The sequence below is a fragment of the Syngnathus typhle genome, linkage group LG4 (genome assembly GCF_033458585.1).
Source record: "Syngnathus typhle isolate RoL2023-S1 ecotype Sweden linkage group LG4, RoL_Styp_1.0, whole genome shotgun sequence".
Lineage (NCBI taxonomy): Eukaryota > Metazoa > Chordata > Actinopteri > Syngnathiformes > Syngnathidae > Syngnathus > Syngnathus typhle.
Window position 1 is genome coordinate 13,965,148 of NC_083741.1, and position 19,992 is coordinate 13,985,139.

Consider the following 19,992-nt stretch of genomic DNA (forward strand, 5'->3'; position numbering starts at 1 on the left):
TTTTAGACCGGAAATGACCCCAAATAAACCGGAAGTGACCTCAGCTAAACCGGAAGTGACCTGTTTTAAACCGGAAGTGACCCAAATAAACCGGAAGTGACCCAAATTAGACCGGAAATGACCCGAATCAAGCCGGAAGTGACCTTATTTCAACACTAAGTGCCCCAAATAGCTACATTTGCGCTTACGTCTTCGTTTTTTGTCCGATATAACCCGTTTCAACATTTTTACCCCAAAAGTGAACCTCCTGAGGCCGTTTTTTTTGGTTTTGTTCCAAATCTAGAAAGATTTTGGCGCAATTGCTTTTTTTTATTTTCCCATTCATTCTCTATGGGGATTCAACATTTGCTCTAACTTCTACATTTTTTAACTGATTCAACCCGTTCCAACTTTCAACTGTTCATCTTTTGCCTACCTATTCCACAACTTCCCACTTACCAACAATTCCAAATTTAAAATTCAACCAAATTCTCCAAAATTTCGTTTTTCTACTCTAACTTCTAAATTTTTCTACCGATTCAACCCATTCCAACTTTCAACTGTTCATCTTTTGCCTACCTATTCCACAACTTCCCACTTACCAAATATTCCAAACTTTCAATTTTGAAATTCACCACAAATTCTCCAAATATTCTACATTTCTCAAGTAATTCAACACGTTTCAACATCGTTCGGCAGCATTCCCCGAAAAAGTTATTCATACATTTCGCCTTCACACGCAATTTCTCCAGAAATTGCAAAATTCTAGTTTCTTATGCAATATGGTAATTTCGAATGATGAATCTCAGCTACTCTAGGCAAAGTCATATTTTCCTCCTTCTTTTTTGTAATAAGAAATCTCTGTGCCCTCACTAGTCAACACAGTCTTCTGATTAATATTGCTTTGGTTGAATAAGAACCATCTGTTTTCAATCAGAAGAGTGATATTTATGCAGTGGAGTCCCCGATGTTCTAAAGCGTGCTGTATTACTTGTAGAAATTCAGATTTACTTTGCTTTGAATGTCAGCTCAATATAATCACCTTTACAAATGCCATTTTATATATTTAAGGTTATGTTATAGAATTAGATGTAATAAATAATGAGACGAGTGTTACTTGTGTACAACTGCTGTTAATGGTAAAAGATTAAAACAGTCAGCCATCTTCTTTGAAGGGCCATAATGGGTACAATTTATTTGGCAGACCAATTCATTGTTCAAACCCTTCAAATGATACAAGGACTTTAATTTATACATTTGACTCACATTCACAGGTAACATTGCCACAATATTACATTACTTTCATAAATATGTTCACCAACCATGAAAGAAACTATGAAGAGAAATCTGACATTTTGTGCGTATGCAGCAGCCCTTCCTTTTCTTTTTTTAAGTATGGATTGATAAGTGTGATAAAAACGTGCCTACTATAATAGCTCCTATTACACTGACTATGTTTACCTGCCGTCAAAATTTTGGTTTCTGAAACATTCTGAAAAACGGACATGCGTGGGCAGAGTTACTACTGTATCCATGGTTACCGTGATCAATTGGGAAATGCCCTTCTCAAGACACAAAAACCATCATAATGCAAATAGTAATTTCTGCTTCTTAAGTTATTCCTGTCAACAAAAAAAAACACATATTCATGTCTTTTACATGTCAGTTTCCTCCTTGCGCCAATAGTGTGGTGCTGTGTTAAAGTTTGGCCAAGTTACCGCTGCTTGTGTGCAAGAGTAGGTCACTCCATGCATACAAGTAGTTCTTGTAATCAGAGACCAAGATTCCTTGCGGGTAGATCATGCGCATGTATATTACAATATGCGTTTATACGACCAAATATTCAGGTTAGAAAAGGTGCAATTCATTCAGGCTTTTAAAAAGCAGAATATGGGCATATTCAGGTTTATGCTGGTGTTTATTCTGCAACCCGAATGTTGCTAATATTCAGGTCCCAAAAGGATTCCTGGCGGCAGGTAAACATAGTCACTGCTTATTTATAGCATGAATTCTGAACATTGAGTGGAGTCAGTTATTGCTTCTGTGGAATTATTGTTTTGGAATATCTGTGAATATTCGGAGTCCATGCATTCCTTGAATCTCATCCTTCAGTGCCTGTGGAAGGACAAAACAAAAAAACAGAAACAGATGGGGGTTTTACAAAGACAGCATTTGCAATCTTTCAAAAAAATAACACATATTTAGGTTGAATTAGGATGCTTTTTGATTTGGCTGTTGTACCTAATAGACTGGTGAATATAGCATGTTATAATAAGCAAAAAAGCTGAATAACAGTTTGTATTGTTACCTGATTGACAAGGTGGTGTTGCTGAACAGTCCTCTTCCCGGTAAACTCACTCGACTCTATGTGAACCTCGTACATGGCCCCACAGCCACCTGGACAGACGATGACATTAAAATATGTGACATGGTGAGGGTGTGTGGCATAGATCCTGGTCTCTCCTCACCTGCCTGGAAGGCACGTACATGTCAGGCTGGAAAGTGCTACAGGGGTTGTAGTGTTGGAGGATTTTTATTGAGTACAACTTTAGTGCAGTACAGCCATACAGCTCGGGCACTGATATTGACATTGGAGTCAAACCGCTTGCAAAAATGCATCCAAAAAAGTCAGAAAAGTCAAGTGCAGATACCTAAAAAAGCAACTTTGGCAAAAGCTAGCAGAATCCCATTAAGTGCAATTAACTTGTTTTCTACTATGGTTCTCGACCATCGTATTTATTTTTTTATTGAAGCTACATATATGGCTCATTTGAACTGATGTCTCGTTCAACTCAAAAATCAATACCAGGAATTTATCATGAAGGATTTTAATGTACATACCAGAGATATCTACAACTTTCAGGGATGACGCCAGTGGGAACTTTTCCTTGAGTACCTTTGCGATACGGATCTCCCCCTCAGTTTGCGTGGAAAGGAACCGCCAGGCTTGCCCACGGATGGCAGTCTGTGTTTGAACGCAGAAGGGAACGTTAGCAAACATCTGGCATTGAGGCGTTTAGACTATTTAAGTTTGACTTTGCAACTACCTGATTCCTGAAAAAAATCTGCAATGCAGCTCCAGTAGCGCCTGTTCCTCTACAAACAAACATAGTCTTAATGTTATGTGTGTTCAGGGCACTAGTAAAAGTTGTTTTGACATGTCCTTTAGCGAGCGTCCCTTTATTATGACGTCACACATACGGCCTCTTTTTTTTTTTTTTTTTTTTGCGCGAGTAAACATGACAAACCAGTCCCAAATAAAACGTATTTAGTTTGCTGTTGCACTTACAAGTATTTTTATTTTAAGAATATAATGCGGTACCATTTTGTAGAATTATTAATACATTCATTAAACTGCAGTGGGTTACCATCATAATAAAGAATAATTCCAATAACCTGACAAAAAATACATCACGGAACTCTAAAACTATTTATCTACGTTGAGGAAACAGAAACAATACATGTATCCTTTATAAATGTATTTTTCTTCCTTTTATTTGTATTAAAGGATTTTGTTTGGCTCCTTAAAGGTCAAATAGTATGCACAACATGGAATATGTTTGTTCTGTTCCATCTAAATATAAATTCTGAATGGTAAGTCAGCCTGTTATTTTTCACAATGCACTGCTGTGCTATTTCATTGTTGCTTTACATTTCCCCTGAGAAAAAAAGGTCTGCACAATTTCATCATAAGGCAGGGCAGGTACATTTTACAGTAAACACGATCAGTCTTCACAACAAAAGATCCACAAGACAGATGAATGTTGACTTCTTTTGAAGGTAAAATCAACAGCAGATTTGTAGTGGTCAGAATGACAAGCTTATCTCTCTCTGCAGGTTGTGGAACCATTAGTGGGTGTTGACTATTGCCTTTTGTCTTCTTTCAGAATAGCCCTCAGGTTTGTTTGTGCACAGGAGTTATATGCACAGCACAAAGCCAGACAGCCATCGAGTAAATTATCCTGATGTCAGAAATGACTCGAAAAAGCAGGCCTTTGTCAGAACCACTGACGTCATTCTCCTTTAAAGTCATGTTGTTACCACATTGAGTGCAAGTGATGTGCAGGTGCACAAAGATGGACCATACTGCTTTTGCAGTCCTGTCTTTATTTTTTGCCTTTCTCAGCTCGACTTGCTTTGCTACAGGTGAATCAGATTCTCTCTCCTGCTCTGAAAACCAAGAGAGTTTTGATGGCTCCTGTTATGAATTTGTGGATCCGCAGCGTCCTTTCCTCCGTGCACAGAAATGGTGTGAGAGAGGGGGAGGACATCTCGTCTTCATCTTGAACGATAAGACTCAGAAGTTCCTTCAGAAGCACCTCGATCCAAAGAAGGACTGGTGGATCGGACTGGCGCCCGCTGCGCCAAACCTCACTCTGGACACTGCTGCCACACAAGGTAAGAGGTCATGTCATGCAAACCTAACCATATATTTCTAACTCCTGCGAAGCTATATGGAAAATTACATAATCAGAAAATGAAATCTATGCCTCAATATTAATACAACACAATGATTTATTATCGCCGATTTACAAAAAATGTAAAAAAAAAAAACGCCTACTGATCTTAATGAAAGTATTGGACTGAATAGGAAAATATTTAATGCTGCGGCATATCATTACAGTGGCGCCTTGAGATACGAGTGACGTGTTTTTCAAGATACAAATTGTTTTTTGGCTGATTTTCTTGCTTTGAGTTGCAAGTATAAATGTGAGATACAAGCGCTGTATGATGGCGGTGAACTAAACTAAACTTGTCATAGATGGGTTAATGAATAGCATCGGTGTCGCAGTGTTATACCGATGGAATTTTGAACAGAAACGGTGGTGCAACTTATATAGACTGACACTATAACAATACCCAGGCATATTCTTGATCCTTTGTGAAAAAGCAAAAATATTACTGCATCTCAACATGAGTTGTGAAACTCTGTATATCTGTGTTTGTGTTACACTGCCCCCAGGTGGCTAAGACATGCACAACATGAGGAGCAGCACAATGTCCATTTAGTTGAAGCAAGAAATGGGGAAAAAAACGATTGAATTTTTTACATTGTTTATTTATGATTGACAATGTTACAGTACATTATGAAGATAAAAAAAAAAAAAATATTATTCCAGTCATTAAGCAGATTACTATCATCATGCAGGTATAATTGAGTTTATCTGTTGATAAGGAGCCAGAACATAGAATGCGTCCCTGGAGGAGCCCACAATTAATTCTCATTTACCTGGCCTTATTAGGAGGCTTACTGTCAAGTTTTGTGATTTACAATTTCAGCTTTATTTCCTTTGACAGAACATGGGTCGTTATGTATAATGTGCTCTATATCCTTCTGTTGTGTTGTTGGGTTGAGCCACAAATTGATCAATATATTATTTTCATATATTTTTTTTCCTTCTCTGTCATCAATACTAGTTTCTTTGGCATGGCTTAATGGCTCAGATGTCAGCTACGCTAATTGGAAGAAAGAGCCTGATGCACGAGCAACCTGCGGACGTATCCTCAAAAAGTCAGGCTACAAGTGGGACGCGTCAGAGAATTGCACTCGAGAGCTTAGCTTCATCTGCCAGTTTGGTATGTGAACTCACATTCAGATGATGATTTGGATTGTGTTTCCTCCAATTAATCCAATCTTTATTTGGTTTGGTTTCAGAGTACGGGAGATCTTTTGCATGCGATGGCCAAAACGCCACATTGCAGTGCGGCTCTGGGCAAGTTATAGAGGTAAAAGAAAGCTTCTATGGTCGAAAAACAATTCATTACTGCCGAACCAAACTCGCCACCACACCCTCAGCTCCTCTGGAGGAGTGCACTTGGACAGATGTTGCAGACGCTGTGAAAGGTATTTCTATGGATGCATCATATATACAGTATAAAACAATAAAAAAAAAAAACTACATTGTCTCCCGTGGGAAAATCTGTCAATAAAATGTCTGTTGTGTTTGACTTTGGAGCTTCCACTCTAATGTAAAACCAATCTGCTTCTTGACTTCTGAAACATTGCTGCTTCGACCTTTTGCCGTTCTAGGCAGTTGCCATGGACTGCAGGCCTGCCAAGCTCCAGCAGACGCCAAATCTTACGGCGATCCCTGTCCACTCTTAGGAAGTTACTTGTCTGTTGAATACCGCTGCAACGATGGTCAGATATACTCCTTTAACCTTTCTGCTCCATTAGAAGATAAATATTCATGATCAAATCCTATATGGAGTTCAGCTCATACATTTAGACATCAACTGTGTTGTGATGTGATTTCTTCTCAGGACTCCACTTACTGATGAGTAAGTTGGCAGCAGTGTTTGATAATGTCACTATCAATATCAAGTGGCTCCTGCAAGCATATGAGGGGAACCTTACATGCTCTCTGAATGCTGGAGATGGCTACACTATTGATCCCATCACCCCAGAAGAGTGAGTTTTAATTTGTAATATATAGCCTAGCAGTCACAGCTTTATGACCACTTACACTTCATATTGATATCCAATATTATTTACTGCCGGCGGTCAGCCAGAATCTTGCTTCTCCATCGCTTTCCAGGAGTTAAAAAAAGACACAGCCATACGTATTTGTTCAATCATTACCATTGCATTATCAAAGAGAGCAAGCAATTTTCTACACTTTAGATTGGTCAATATATATACAATATATATATTTTAAATTGTTAATTTGGACATAAGTGGTTCCCTCAGCAGTGAAACTATTCTGGCTTTCCAGCTTTGGTAATAATGAAAAAAAACAATACTCTTAAATCACAGTCAGTAAAAATGGAGCATTATGGAACAACAACATGGAATAAGCTCTTACCATATTGTCCAATTGGTCATGATGTTATGACTGCTTGGTGTGCAGTTTACCTGTACGGTCCAATGAAGTCTCAAAAGTTTAGCAAATACCAAAATAATGATAAATCCCAATTACATTTGTGGGATTGTCATCATTTCAGTAGTACATACAAATACTTTTTGTCCTATTTTTGTTCTGCTGTTATGCAGTGAGATTTTTTTTTCCCCATTTACAACTTCATCTTTATTTCCCTTGGCTCGAAGAAGTTTGGGAAACATTAAGGGTTAAGCTATATAAAAGTCAAGCATTGGCGGTACCCCCGCTGACCTCATTTTCTACCATCTGACAGAAAGGAAAGCACGGTGATGCACACATTCAAAACCCCTGGACTTTTCGTGGTCACGGTGGAGTGTTCCAGCAGCGACTGGCATGTGTCAGCTCAAAAATCCATAAGCATTCAGGAGCCAGTGGGTGCGTTTGGAGATATCAAATGCTATAGCACCAACATGTCAGAGGGTGGCACTAACTGCAGCCTGCTCTACAGCGGAGGGCCTATTGATGTTTCCGTCACAGTGGAGACAGGTGAGTCTTATATTTAAAGTGCAGGTTCAGAATTTTCTAATATTTTATAACACTGAATGAGCAAGTGTTCTCTGTTCCAAATAGGTACAAATGTTAGTTACATCCTTCAGTATAAGGAGCTTTTACTCGCAAACTCCTCGGCTGACCGAGGGACCGCAGGCCACAACATAACATTGAAAGCGAGTGCAGTGGAGCAGCTTGGGCGTGGCTGTAACAACCTGACTTTAAGCGCTTCCAACAACGTCACCAGCCAAACAATGTCCACCCAGTTTGAGCTGTGTCTGCTGGAGCCCGTGGAGGGGCTGCAAGCATCAGTGATATCGGAGAATGGCCGATGTCCCAACTCCAGTGACCTCATTATTGGGGTCTCGCTGGAACGCGGAGCTCCTGTGCAGCTTCTCTTTACACTGACTACCAATGAGGTCACTCACTCTGAGAGCAGAGACATACTCGATGGAAGCTTACAAACATACACCTTTGGCAAGCCGCTTGAAGGTATGAAAACCTAAATACATGGTTCATAATGTGCATATTGAAAGCCTCAGAATAATTTCTCTCTTTTTTTTTTTTTTTAATATAGGATCATTTCAATTGAACGTGCAAGCTGTAAATGCTTTCTCGAGCTCTGATATTAACGTGAGCCTGGAAAGCATAATGGTGGCATGCAAAAAGTACTCTGACTCTCAAAACAAGGTATGCACAACTATACTAATGAATGATAGCATTGTCATACACTTACATGACCCACATTATGACCCCTTCTATTGAGTTCTTCAATTACAAAAGCTGTATCATATTTCCAGTTGAAATAGCAGACTATTGTGAAATGATGGTAAAATAAATCACTTCCACCTTAAATGTGATCTGTAACACATTGAAACACATTTTGAGACATAAAACACATTTTCCCACAAACTGCAATCATTGTAATCTGTATAGTGACAACTCTGTCTTGTTTTTACAATACTTTTATTTTCATTTTCAGACTACTGGCGAGTCTTATGATTTGAAAGTAATTTCCACTCCAGAATCTGTTGTTGACTACACTCAGAATATCACCCTCAGCGTTAATGGAAGTGTGTCATTGCCCAGCAAAGGACTTGACTTTAAGTGGAAATGTAGTAAGTACAATTATTACCTTTCCTGGAAGAGTTTAGTAGCATGAATATATCAAGTCATTGTAGTACATAATAAGCCCAATCCGTTCTTTAAATTTAGTAATTAACAAAATTAAATATATGATATATTCGTTGCTTTATCTTCAACAATAAAATAAATATTTGTAAGATGAGCCATTTTAAATACTGTACAGTAACCGTTTTTAATTTCATTTTAAAACGTTATTATAAAGTCAAATAAGCATGAAACATTAGCATTTTTATTGTTTATGCTTACTTAAAAATATGACAATTCGAAGTTAATGCCTGACATCATCTAGTCCGTGAATCGCATTTGTCCTGCTTCTCTTGTCTCCAGGAGGGGATTGCAAGTGCAGCGACCAAACAAATAACACAACTCATGTGATTGACAAACGGTGCCTTCCAAATCCATTTGAGATGTCTGTCTATACTGTAACTGTGAAGAAAACAGCCTGGTTTAGAGAATGGGCCCAACTCGCTTCGGCTTTCAAGTGCATCTCTGTTGTTCCAGCTGAATTTAAAAATGTCTCCATTAGGTAAAATCATATCATTTATACTAAACACTCACTCTTTGTCTAAACTTTTTATTTTTTTGCCAGTTTTTAACATACGCTTGAATGTAATATTTTGCTGTTTGGTTTCTCATCTTCACAAATACAGTTGTGATAATTGCACTTCCATTCATGTGAACAACCCTGTAAAACTGAGACTTAGTTGTGTGGCAACTTGCCCAGATGTGGACTGGTACACAGAGGATCCAAAACCACTGATGGCAAGTCACTTTTGTCAATGTTTAACATTATTCTGTCGAATGACCACCGGCAAAAAGTGCGTTCTACTTTTCCCAGGATGATCTTGAAACTTGTTATTCACACGAAGGAAGAAGGCCGCTGACGAAAAAGCAAGAAGGCAACTTGGAGTTTCTTGTAAACAACCAACAGCTCAAGTATTCGAGGGACAACTTACTTAACATTACTGTGATTGCTCAAGGTGTGGTTTTAAATTCATCTTTTGGATGCAATGTCAAACAGGTCTACAGATTGCAATACGAGTCAAATGATGTCCCTTAACTAACACAAGGATAATTATTGGACTTTAAGGGGATCAGTTTGTAAAAAAGATGAAGTATATTAATAACAAAAGACATTCATAAAACTATGAGCGATTGTGTAAAGTATGATGAACATCTGAAGAATAGCTTTGCGTTACTTCTTTGTCTACATTTGTAAAATAATTTATCTTTGCCAAACCAGGAAAATCGGAGCAAGGTTATGCCAGGTACACCCTACCCATACCGGATCCAGAACCAGAACCAACTCAAGCCCCTACAGACCCAACATGTAGCATCGTCCCCCTCTCAGGCACTGTGCTTGACTCATTCGATATCACCTGCCAAGCTAGTTCTTTCTGTTCTTCGGGTTGCCTTTATTGCTTCAAGACAGACACAGGTGAGAAAATTCAACTTAGCTGGATGCAGTTGTAGATACAAATGAATCACCAAGCAACCTGCTCATTTGTTTTGAAGGCAAACATCTGCGTTGCAGTAATAAAGAATTTGTGAAATCTATCTTATTGCCTGCTGGAGACGAAAAGAACAATTACAATTTGTCTATTGTGGTGACTGTGAAAAATGAATCCACGGAAGTTACTACGGTCGTCCACGCTCAGGTAATCACATACGACTTGACTTATGTGAGCCCCTTTTGGAGGTTTGGTGTTAAGATGATTGATGTATTTCTTAAAGGTTCGGGAGAACAACTCCAGTGCTTCCGTGGACACTCTCCAGTCAGTTCTAGAAGATACTGTCTCCCAGTTGGAGCAAGATGGTCTTCTCTCTGGTGAGGCCCTTGGCCAAATCGTCACCTCCGTAGCTGACATGCTCAATACCGAGGCTGATGAGGAACAGAAGGACGCAAGGACAAAGGTATGTCGGAAGGACGGCGTCGTGCCCTGTAATGGTTGAACACCGCAAAATCAACGCATCCTTCCCCGGCTTCAGCTCAGAGAGCAGATGCTGACCAAAATGACGACAGTTATGCTGGACTCCCCGTCAAGCACTAATCATGAGGTGCAGGTGACAGCCAGAGCCGTAGCCGGACTCACACAGCGTTCAGATGAGCTGAGTCCAGCTGCCCAGGTACTACTCTAGTTCCACTTTGGGAGACCAACGAGTATGATGGACTCCAATTTATTCTTGTGTTAGGAAGAAGCAAGTTCACTCTTGGTTGACCTAAGCTCTTCCCTCAACATTATCAGCGTTAATCAGAATGGAAGTGCGGACGATTTAGAAGTTATGGATGGAGCCACACCAATTGTCCAAGCGGCCAGTAATATTTTGAATGCTTCGTCAAATGTAAGCGCAAAACTACCTTTGCCGTGTCTGTTTGCTGTCATTTTCCAAGTCCCAACAAAATGGCATGCTGTCTTCAGGAAAAAGTTTCCCATTCCCTACTGACTGGGATGAGCAATGTACAGAATGCCTTGTTGAATCATAAAAAATTGAATGGAGATCCGATCATCATTGACTCCAATCAGATCAGTGTGTATGTAAACAGGTAAGAGCTAATTGTCTTTCTTCGGTTATTTATTATTTCTATACGTGTTCCACACTGCACTGTACAGACAGTGCTTAATTGTTGTTGGGATATCGTGAAACTGCAAATAAGATTGTTTTTTTTTTCTGCAGAGTGTCTCCAGAAAGTATGCAGATGCAAGATATAAACATCCAGAGGAGCAGTGCTTCTAGATTTTCCTTTCCGACTCTGCCTTCTGATGTTTTCTCACCAGATGAGCCTGTGGATGTCAGAGTAAGTGGATGCCATTTTGTGGAGCAGAAATAAACTGTTGATGTTAAATTTAGGATGATAATAATGTTTGCACCACATCAAAACTGAATGTAATATCATGCAGATGATGAGTTTCGAAAAGAACCCGTATTCTTGGAATGGCGGAAACATTTCGGGAACGGTGGGATCCGTGTCTCTCACGACAACAAACGGAACTGTTATCCCTGTTAATAATTTGCCTGAAGAGATTGAGGTAGTATAAATCAGCAACAATCTCTAAATCTGTAATCGTGTCCACTCTCATGAGTTTTTGCCGTTTTCAGATTCTCCTGCCCAGGCCGGACGTTGGGCAGGAGAACAGTACAGTTTTGGACCTGGCCAATTTCAGCACATTAATAATTGACGTTCCCTCGCCTGATGTTACGCTGGTGCTGAAGATGGAGCCCTCTGAAAACATTACCTTTGTCATACTTCTGGGGTACAAGAATTATCCGACAAATGAAGATTACGTGGCCAAAACTCAGATGCCTCTAGAGAATGTAAAAGAAGGTATGTTTTATTGAATGTAGTATTTTTAATCTAAATTTGGTCGCCTTGAAAGTGCAACATTAAATTGATTTCAACAAATGATGAATTCTTATCAGCATGTCATGAATGTCATTTACCGCAGAGGAAAAATATACCTGGGTTCTCAGTCCTCAAGACAGAACCGGAGATGCCGGCGTGCACTTCCTTGTCTTGAAGCCCAAAGTCGAGCCCGGCGTCAAATCTGTTAATGCCACAGTCAGAATTGTAACTATTGCTGCCCAATGCAAGTACTGGGATGAAGAAGAGTCATCTTGGAGCGAAAACGGTTGCAGGGTAAGTCTGTGGCATCTCATACTGATGACATTTAAAAAACATAATTTCCCCTTTCTTCTCTTTGCAGGTTGGCCCACTCACTACACCTTTTCTCACCCAGTGTCTGTGTAATCACTTGACTTTCTTCGGCAGCTCTTTCTTTGTCATGCCAAACTTAGTGGACGTGTCACGCACCGCAGAGCTCTTTGCCACTTTCTTTAATAATCCCGTGGTTGTGAGTTTTGTGGCGGCCATTTTCGGGGCTTATCTTCTGGTGGTCGTATGGGCGCGTAGAAAAGACATTCAGGATACAGCTAAGGTAAACCTTTAAAAAATAAAATTGTGGCTGAATATATGGTATTGTCTGTTTATGGCTGTGAAGCCAAACTTTACTTGTGTGTGTCAACTTAAAGGTGAAGGTAACAGTGCTTGAAGATAACGACCCGCTGGCGGAATACTGTTACATGCTTACAGTTGGCACAGGGCATCGCCATGGTGCATCCACGTCCTCGCAGGTCAGTCAAATGCTCCCGTCCTTGAACATTGGCAATGGGAATTTTTGCATCTCTCAAACAAGATATTCATTTCTAGGTGACCATAACCCTGCTGGGAACAGAGGGGGAAAGCGAGCCCCACCACCTGACTGATTTGGAGAAACCTCTGTTCGAAAGGGGTGCAGAGGATGTATTTCTCTTGACTACGCACTTTTCACTTGGAGAGCTGCAAAGCATCAGGCTGTGGCACGACAACTCGGGCACACACCCTGCATGGTACGGCATTCAGATGGCTCTTGACTGGTGGCTGAACCAGTTGGTAATATCGTGAATATCGTGTCACAGTTATGGAAAATTTTAATACTATTGAAAAATGCAATTGCCACATATACAATTTGGAGATGTATGTGGCCAGTCAAACTTGGTTTGCTCTGATCAATTAGATCGAAAGGTCTTCATGTTATTGAAAGCCAGGTAGCTGGTCATTTGAGATGATTTTGCAGTTTGATGAGATGAAGAAACATTTCTAATATTGTTTTAAATGACATCCGCTTGCTTTTTCATTAACCTGAAGAAATGTAATGAAGGGAAATGATTTCTCCATGCAGGTATGTCAACAAAGTGACGGTGCAAGATCTGGAGAGTGGCCAAAAGTGGCACTTTCTTTGTAACTCCTGGCTTGCTGTCGACGTGGGAGAATGCACCCTCGACAAGGTCTTCCCAGTGGCCACTGAGGAAGATCTGAAGAGATTTAGGTCTGACCAGTTAACAATATGATCACAATCCATCATCCACAACATGAAATACTCTTGTGTTTTTTTGCCCTTCTAGCAATCTTTTTTTCATGAAGACAGCCAAGGATTTCCGCGATGGACACATCTGGTTCTCCGTCATCAGTCGCCCTCCGTGCAGCACCTTCACTCGTGTGCAGCGAGTGTCCTGCTGCTTTTCCTTGCTGCTCTGCACCATGTTGACTAGCATCATGTTTTGGGGCATCCCCACGGATCCCTCAGAGCAGACCATGGACCTTGGTATTATCTGATTTGGTGCATTATGCAAATGAAGTCTTTCAACGGGTTTCTTGCTGTGTTTGCAGGTCACATAGAATTCACCTGGCAACAGGTCATGATCGGTATTCAAAGTTCCATCATCATGTTTCCTATCAATCTCCTCATTGTGAGCATCTTCAGAAACACTCGTCCACGCGAAAAAGCTCCCAAATTGGACAAGACCAAGCAGGGGAAGACGGTTCGAGTATCTCCCTCGCAGGGCTCTTCCCCTCAGAAAGTGCAGAAGGAGATCACACCAGACACAGTGCTGAAGGTGAGGAAACATTTGCCACTTTTAAGAAGAATGTGGGATTCAGTAATTTCAGGAATGAAAAAAAAGATTAAAAGTTGAGGGCTACTCAATACTTGGTCACGTTCTCAACTTTTACTTGGTTTTGTCATCAGGACATAAAAAGAATGGCCCAGTCACTGTCAAAGGCCATGAAGAGTCCCCTGCCTCATTTGGAGCTCCGGCCTGGTCAACAGACTGATATCAACACCCTTTTGTCTCTGGTGGAAGACATCATCAGACAGCAAAACCGAACTTCCTCTGACTTTTACACAGACACTGCCAAAAGAGAACGCTCTATCCTCAGTCTTGGGGCAGTCGATCTTCAAGGTAGTATATGAAAATACTTTTGTTATATTTTCCCAGAATGTTTGTACAACACCTTTTGTGACAAATGTGCAGAAAAGACTGTTTGGGGCAGTCCGGAGAAGACCTCAGATGAGGTTCAGAAGAAGAGCAACAACAGCAGATACCTATACAGGCAACTGCGTCACGTTGAAAACAAGCTGGGTTTCCTGGGATCTTCTCGGTTCCAAAACCCAGACAGCTACAACAAAGCCATGCAGCAAGTTCAAGGGATGAAGAATCTGCTGGAGTTCCACCTGCCGTCACACAGCCTCGATGGGGAGCAATCGGAGCGTAGTCCCAGTCCAGAAGAGAGTGCCAGCAAGGGCGCTGGCAAGAAATGCTGTCAAGGGGGGCTGCCGTGGTGGTTTGTCTTTGTGGGCTGGATATTGGTGATTGCAACCAGCGGTGTGTCTGGATACTTCACCATGATGTACGGGCTGACCTATGGCAAAGATCGTTCTATAAGCTGGCTGATCTCCATGGTGGTGTCCTTCTTTGAAAGTCTGTTCATAACGCAACCTCTTAAGGTGAGGACAGTACAACGCATAGTAATTTAAATATTTACGATATGAAAACAAAGTTCTTGAAATGAAATTCTGCCAAAATCACTTTTATGGGCTAACGCAAGTAAATATCTGACAGGTTCTTGGCTTTGCTGCTTTCTTCGCTCTTGTTCTGAAGAAGGTGGATCAGGAAGAATACGGGGAGCCTCAGCTTGACGAGAGCCTTAAGAATTCTGGTATCTTATTGCTACATTTCTTTTTGAACTGTGGAAACATAGAAAACTAAGCACATGATTTTAATGCGATGCTCAGATGATCCTGATGGGGTGCGAGCAGCACGGAGAGACAGCACATGCAGTTTCTACCAGCCGCCGCCTCCAACAGACATCGAGAAGATGAGGAACAACATGATCAAAGAGCAGAAAGTCTTTGGTCTCATTAAGGAGATTCTGGGTAGGGATCCAAACTACTATGCTCTTTTTTAAAAAAAAATCTATATTCAAAATATTGATGCAAAACATCAAATGTACAGTGGCCCATGAAAGTGAGATGTGCATTGACTTCATGTTTCTTGCTAAAAGTGCAAAATGTCTTTACGTTTGAAGACATTGAGGAATACAATTATTTTATGTTACCAATCCCTACAATTTATAGTATTCTTTTTTTTTTTTCCCCTTTTGTTTTGCGAAACTGGACCAGATTAATGCCTGTGTCATTCATTTCAATGCGGAAAGATTATTTGAGAACTGAGTTTGCGTCACAAGGTTGATCGCAGAAAAGTTTAAACATTTTTTTTTTATTTGCTTGTCATGCAGCCTACATGGGATTCATGTGGATGCTGCTTCTGGTGGCGTATGGGCAGAGGGATCCCAATGCTTACTTCCTGACCCAGCACATTCGCCAGAGCTTTAGCAAAGGCATCTCAGACACAATGAGCATCCAAGATGTGTACAACTGGGCAAACGCAACTCTGATCAGCAACTTGTTCGGAGAGCATCCAGGTGATGTTGATGTGTACTTACCCACGTGGAGAGCTCATGTAAAGGTTATAGTGTGATTCAGATCCATTCTGAAATGTATTCCCAACATTTTGTTAATAGTGTATATGTCATTCTAGACTCTAGATTGAAAATGTAGCAACCAAAAAAAAATGACTGTAAATGCTATTACAAATTGTGTTTTGTTCTTGCTGCTGGTCACAGGATTCATCACAGACGGAAACTCGAAGCTGGTTGGTAATGCTCGGCTACGCCAACTGAGAGTTCAGAAAAACTCTTGCCGTGTGGCGCGTCGCATGCAACATGCAGTGCATGACTGCCACTCTCTCTACTCATGGGAGTCCGAAGACATGGGTTCCTACGGTCCAGGCTGGAACAACTCTCAGGCCGATAATACTTCACTTTACCTCCCTAGTCCCTGGAAGTACCAGTCCCAGGCAAAACTGAGAGCCTACCCCATCTGGGGAAGCATGGTACTCTACAGGGGAGGGGGCTTTGTGGTGGATCTTGGACCCGACTTGCAAAACTCCAGCAGGTTGTTTGTGTATTTTTAACCTGACAAACTATTCCTACTAGGTGCATATCAACCGTGTATTCCCACCAGATCTCTCCAGTATCTATACGAAAACCGCTGGTTTGATGCGCACACCCAAGCGATCCTTGTTGAGTTCACCGTGTACAACGCTAACGTCAACCTCTTCTGCATTGTCACACTCTTGCTTGAGACCACGGCTCTTGGTAAAGTATCAAGGATGCGCTATGAGACCGAAACATCAGCCCCTCATGTGTATCATATATGTGTGTTTGATATCAGGAGCTTTCCAATTCCGTAGTGAGCTCCAAAATGTTCGTCTCTACCAATCGACGGGGGGCCTCCACATCTTTGTCATGGTGTCTGAGGCCATTTACTTCCTCTTCATTCTGTATTACATGTTTGTTCAGGTATGTACGTATATTGAAAATGCAGTCATTTTGCATTTATATTATGCTTGAGTGCATCCAACCGCATAAATACAAAATGAAAACATTTGCAAGGAGCAGTGGCCACATGCTAATGCAGAACTAATTGTGTGGTGGATCGCCAACCAGAGGTTCAGTCAGAGCTCTCACTCGCTAGGCCACTCCCCGATAAAAAGTATTGTCCAATACTTGAATAGCTACAATCTTCATTCTAAGGTGTTTGTATGTTATGTTTGAAATGTTGGAAATTGTCGTTGGATTTAATTCAGCATTCCTTTTGCATACCACCAGAAGGAGCCAAAGCACCAATGTACCACACTGATAATCACTGCACTACTGAGGGCAATTTCATTTGACATGTGCAAACATGTATGAAACATGCCGGTGTTTTCAGGGGGCTGCAACGGATGAATGGCATTCCATTTCAGTGGGGAGATGAAATTGAATATGAGCTTGATCACTGAATAAACTACACACCTAAGTCCAGCTTCCATTGTATGTGCTTGCAGGCAAAGGTGATGAAGCAACAGAAATGGGCCTATTTCAAGAGTAAATTGAATCTGCTTGAGCTGGCGATCATACTTCTCAGTTGGAGCGCTCTGTCCGTTTTTATCAAGAGAACTCTGCTGGGGAAGCGAGACATGGAGTACTACCAGAATCACAAAGACCAGTAAGTGTTATACATTGTGGCAAACTGGGGAGTTCTCAATGTGCACAAGAAATGTAAGTGAGGATTCCATAGGTTAAAACTATATTTTGGTGACTAAATTACTGCCATATCAGACCAAATATTTGACATCAGATGATAATGTGATACATTTAACAAATCAACAGTGATGGATTAAAACAGTAAAACAAGGCTACGTTGTTTCCAGATACGCCAGTTTCCATCAGACGGCCAAGGCAGATGCAGTGCTGGGCTATCTGATTGCCTTCCTGGTGCTGCTTGCAACAATCAAACTGTGGCACCTCCTGAGACTCAACCCGAAGCTACACATGATCACAGCAACGCTCCAGCGAGCCTGGACTGATATCTCCGGCTTCCTGGTGGTCATGACCATCATGTTTCTGGCCTACTCTATTGCTGTGAGCAGTTTCCCACACTGCAAGAGATTATTTTTTCTTTCGGCTTTGTTGACATTCTGTGAACAAAGCCCTCCCAAAGAATCGTATCATAATAATCCTTAGATGCTGTGAAAATATCGCTTGGGCAATCACACAGTTAAGGTATTTATCAGGATGCCCAAATCACAAGCAAGGTGACGTACAATATTTATTCTGTAGACCTTGGTAAGTTTTAAATTATTCTGTAGTTTTTATTTTCAGAAACTATTGTTTATTCTAAAATTTAGAGTTTAATTTTGCACCTACAAACTATCTGCATGTTGTTTGTTGAAAAGTTGTGTAGTGCTAGTATGTAATAATACAGATGCTTTCCCTCCCATGATGAATAATTATGTTTAATAATCATGGCTGCATACCAAAATAATTGTGATCATCATTTTGGCATTGATCGTGCGGCCCTACCCTGTTTATAGTAATCATTCTGTTTTTCAGTCCAACCTCATGTATGGGTGGAAGCTGTACTCTTATCGCACTCTATTTGATGCTGCTCAGACTATGGTCAGCCTGCAACTGGGCATCTTCAACTATGATGAGGTAATAATAGGGCTCTTTCAATTTTAAAGCCCTCAGATTGTGATTATCTTAACACTTGATCATCTTTCTTGTTGTATCTGAAAGATTCTTAATTACAACCCAATCCTGGGCGCCTTCCTCATCGGTTCCTGCATCGTTTTCATGACGTTTGTGGTGCTCAACCTCTTCATCTCTGTCATCCTTGTGGCGTTCAGTCAAGAACAAATACACCACAAGGTAACTCGCACACACAGATCCCAACTGATTGAAATTTGACAGATGGCTTTTTAAAATAGTCCATCCATTCATTTTCTGTTTCACTTATCCTCATTGTGGCCACAGGCTCGTTGGTGCCATTCTAAATATAGATTTCTGTCATGTGTTGAAAATATTGTTTAGGTGTGGGCCTGCAGGGAGGCTGTCTGCTGTCATGTGACTGCTTGGCTTTGTTTGATTGGTCAAGTGGAATCAATTAGCACCCAGTAGTTACAGTCACGTGACAGTAATTTATTTAATGAAGCAAAACAGGTCCCACAAGCAAAATAAATAACTGGGGATAAAAATAGTAGTACTACAGAAATGAGGCTGTCTGCCATCTTGTGACTGCTTGGCTTAGTTTGATTCTTCAAGTGGAGTTTATTGGCACCAGCGGTTACAGTCACGTGACAAGAATCTATTTAAAGAAGTAAATCAGTTCCCACGAGCAAGAATAAATAACTGTAGATAAAAATAGTAGTCCAACTGAAGTACTTGTCGGAGTGATTCAAAGGAGTTAAAGTAGTGTTTCCTCTGAACAAAAATAGTAAGAGCAATCTAAGTAAAATTACAGTGTGTAACAATGAAACCAATCTGTACATTCATCCCAAATGGTCCTTGAATAAATATTGCTTCATTCTCACTGCGGCACTGAAAAAATTGTGATTCATTGCAGCCATCCGAAGAGGAAGAGATTGTGGACATGATGATGATGAAACTTTGCAGTCTGTTCGGAATCAAATGCAAGAGTAAGCAAGGGGACGACGGCCGCTCTGAGAAGCCCGGACTTACATGTGCTTCAAATAATGGAATTGCCACAATTTCTTCTGTGTGTGTTGACAAGGACTCTTATGTTCCACTTTAGTCAGCATTATTATAAGGTATGCTGTAACCTGTGTGCTTTGCTGCTGTTGAAGATTTTCATGGTTTGCTACATACTGTGCCACTGTGGAATGTTGTCTACTCTTGTAAGTGCACTATTTACGTATTAACTATATTCTTCAGATGTGTCTAATGTAAGAAAAGCAAAAATAGTTCGACAATAGAGCAATTGACGTGTATTGTATACTTTTTAGATTCTTTTTTTGATCGCCCTGGGGTGTGATCAGGACTTAAATGTGTAGAATAACATTCTCAAAGAGTGCAACTTTGTGTTTAAATCAGTGTGACCTTCCTGTAAATGTTCTTGTGAATCTGGACACCACTAAAGTTGTCACTTCTTCAGGAGAGTAAAATATATTCACCAATGATTATCTGCGTGGTCACAACCTTTTTCTTAGGTGATACTTTCTTTGTTATTTTAACTCATTTACAGGACATCATGCATAAATGACATGATGAATCACA

The 19,992-nt window shown here is 40.6% G+C and overlaps 2 protein-coding genes across 2 annotated transcripts; one reads left to right on the plus strand and one right to left on the minus strand.

Annotated features, from left to right (window-relative positions):
- Positions 1–1,144: 1,144 nt before the first annotated feature.
- bola3 (bolA family member 3) lies at positions 1,145–3,177 on the minus strand. Its single transcript, XM_061276263.1, has 4 exons — positions 3,027–3,177; positions 2,821–2,944; positions 2,288–2,376; positions 1,145–2,094 (listed from the first exon to the last, which is right to left on the minus strand). The coding sequence occupies exons 1-4, from the start codon at positions 3,087–3,089 to the stop codon at positions 2,029–2,031; spliced, it is 342 nt and encodes a 113-aa protein (XP_061132247.1). The 5' UTR covers positions 3,090–3,177; the 3' UTR covers positions 1,145–2,028.
- A 721-nt stretch (positions 3,178–3,898) lies between these two features.
- On the plus strand, positions 3,899–19,896 carry LOC133152280 (polycystin-1-like protein 2). Its single transcript, XM_061275764.1, is given in 41 exon segments — positions 3,899–4,377; positions 5,398–5,556; positions 5,636–5,824; positions 6,011–6,121; positions 6,244–6,391; positions 7,114–7,346; positions 7,431–7,841; positions 7,927–8,039; positions 8,332–8,467; positions 8,823–9,021; positions 9,146–9,257; positions 9,334–9,475; positions 9,739–9,933; positions 10,011–10,153; positions 10,230–10,409; positions 10,485–10,622; positions 10,689–10,838; positions 10,916–11,040; positions 11,172–11,292; positions 11,396–11,524; positions 11,595–11,820; positions 11,942–12,194; positions 12,196–12,430; positions 12,525–12,626; positions 12,703–12,881; positions 13,214–13,360; positions 13,437–13,636; positions 13,702–13,928; positions 14,060–14,273; positions 14,346–14,818; positions 14,934–15,030; positions 15,107–15,247; positions 15,610–15,795; positions 15,997–16,327; positions 16,397–16,530; positions 16,607–16,734; positions 17,262–17,422; positions 17,628–17,838; positions 18,310–18,411; positions 18,496–18,627; positions 19,322–19,896. Coding segments are annotated over 41 exon segments (7,542 nt in total). The 5' UTR covers positions 3,899–4,037; the 3' UTR covers positions 19,511–19,896.
- The last annotated feature ends 96 nt before the right edge of the window (positions 19,897–19,992 follow it).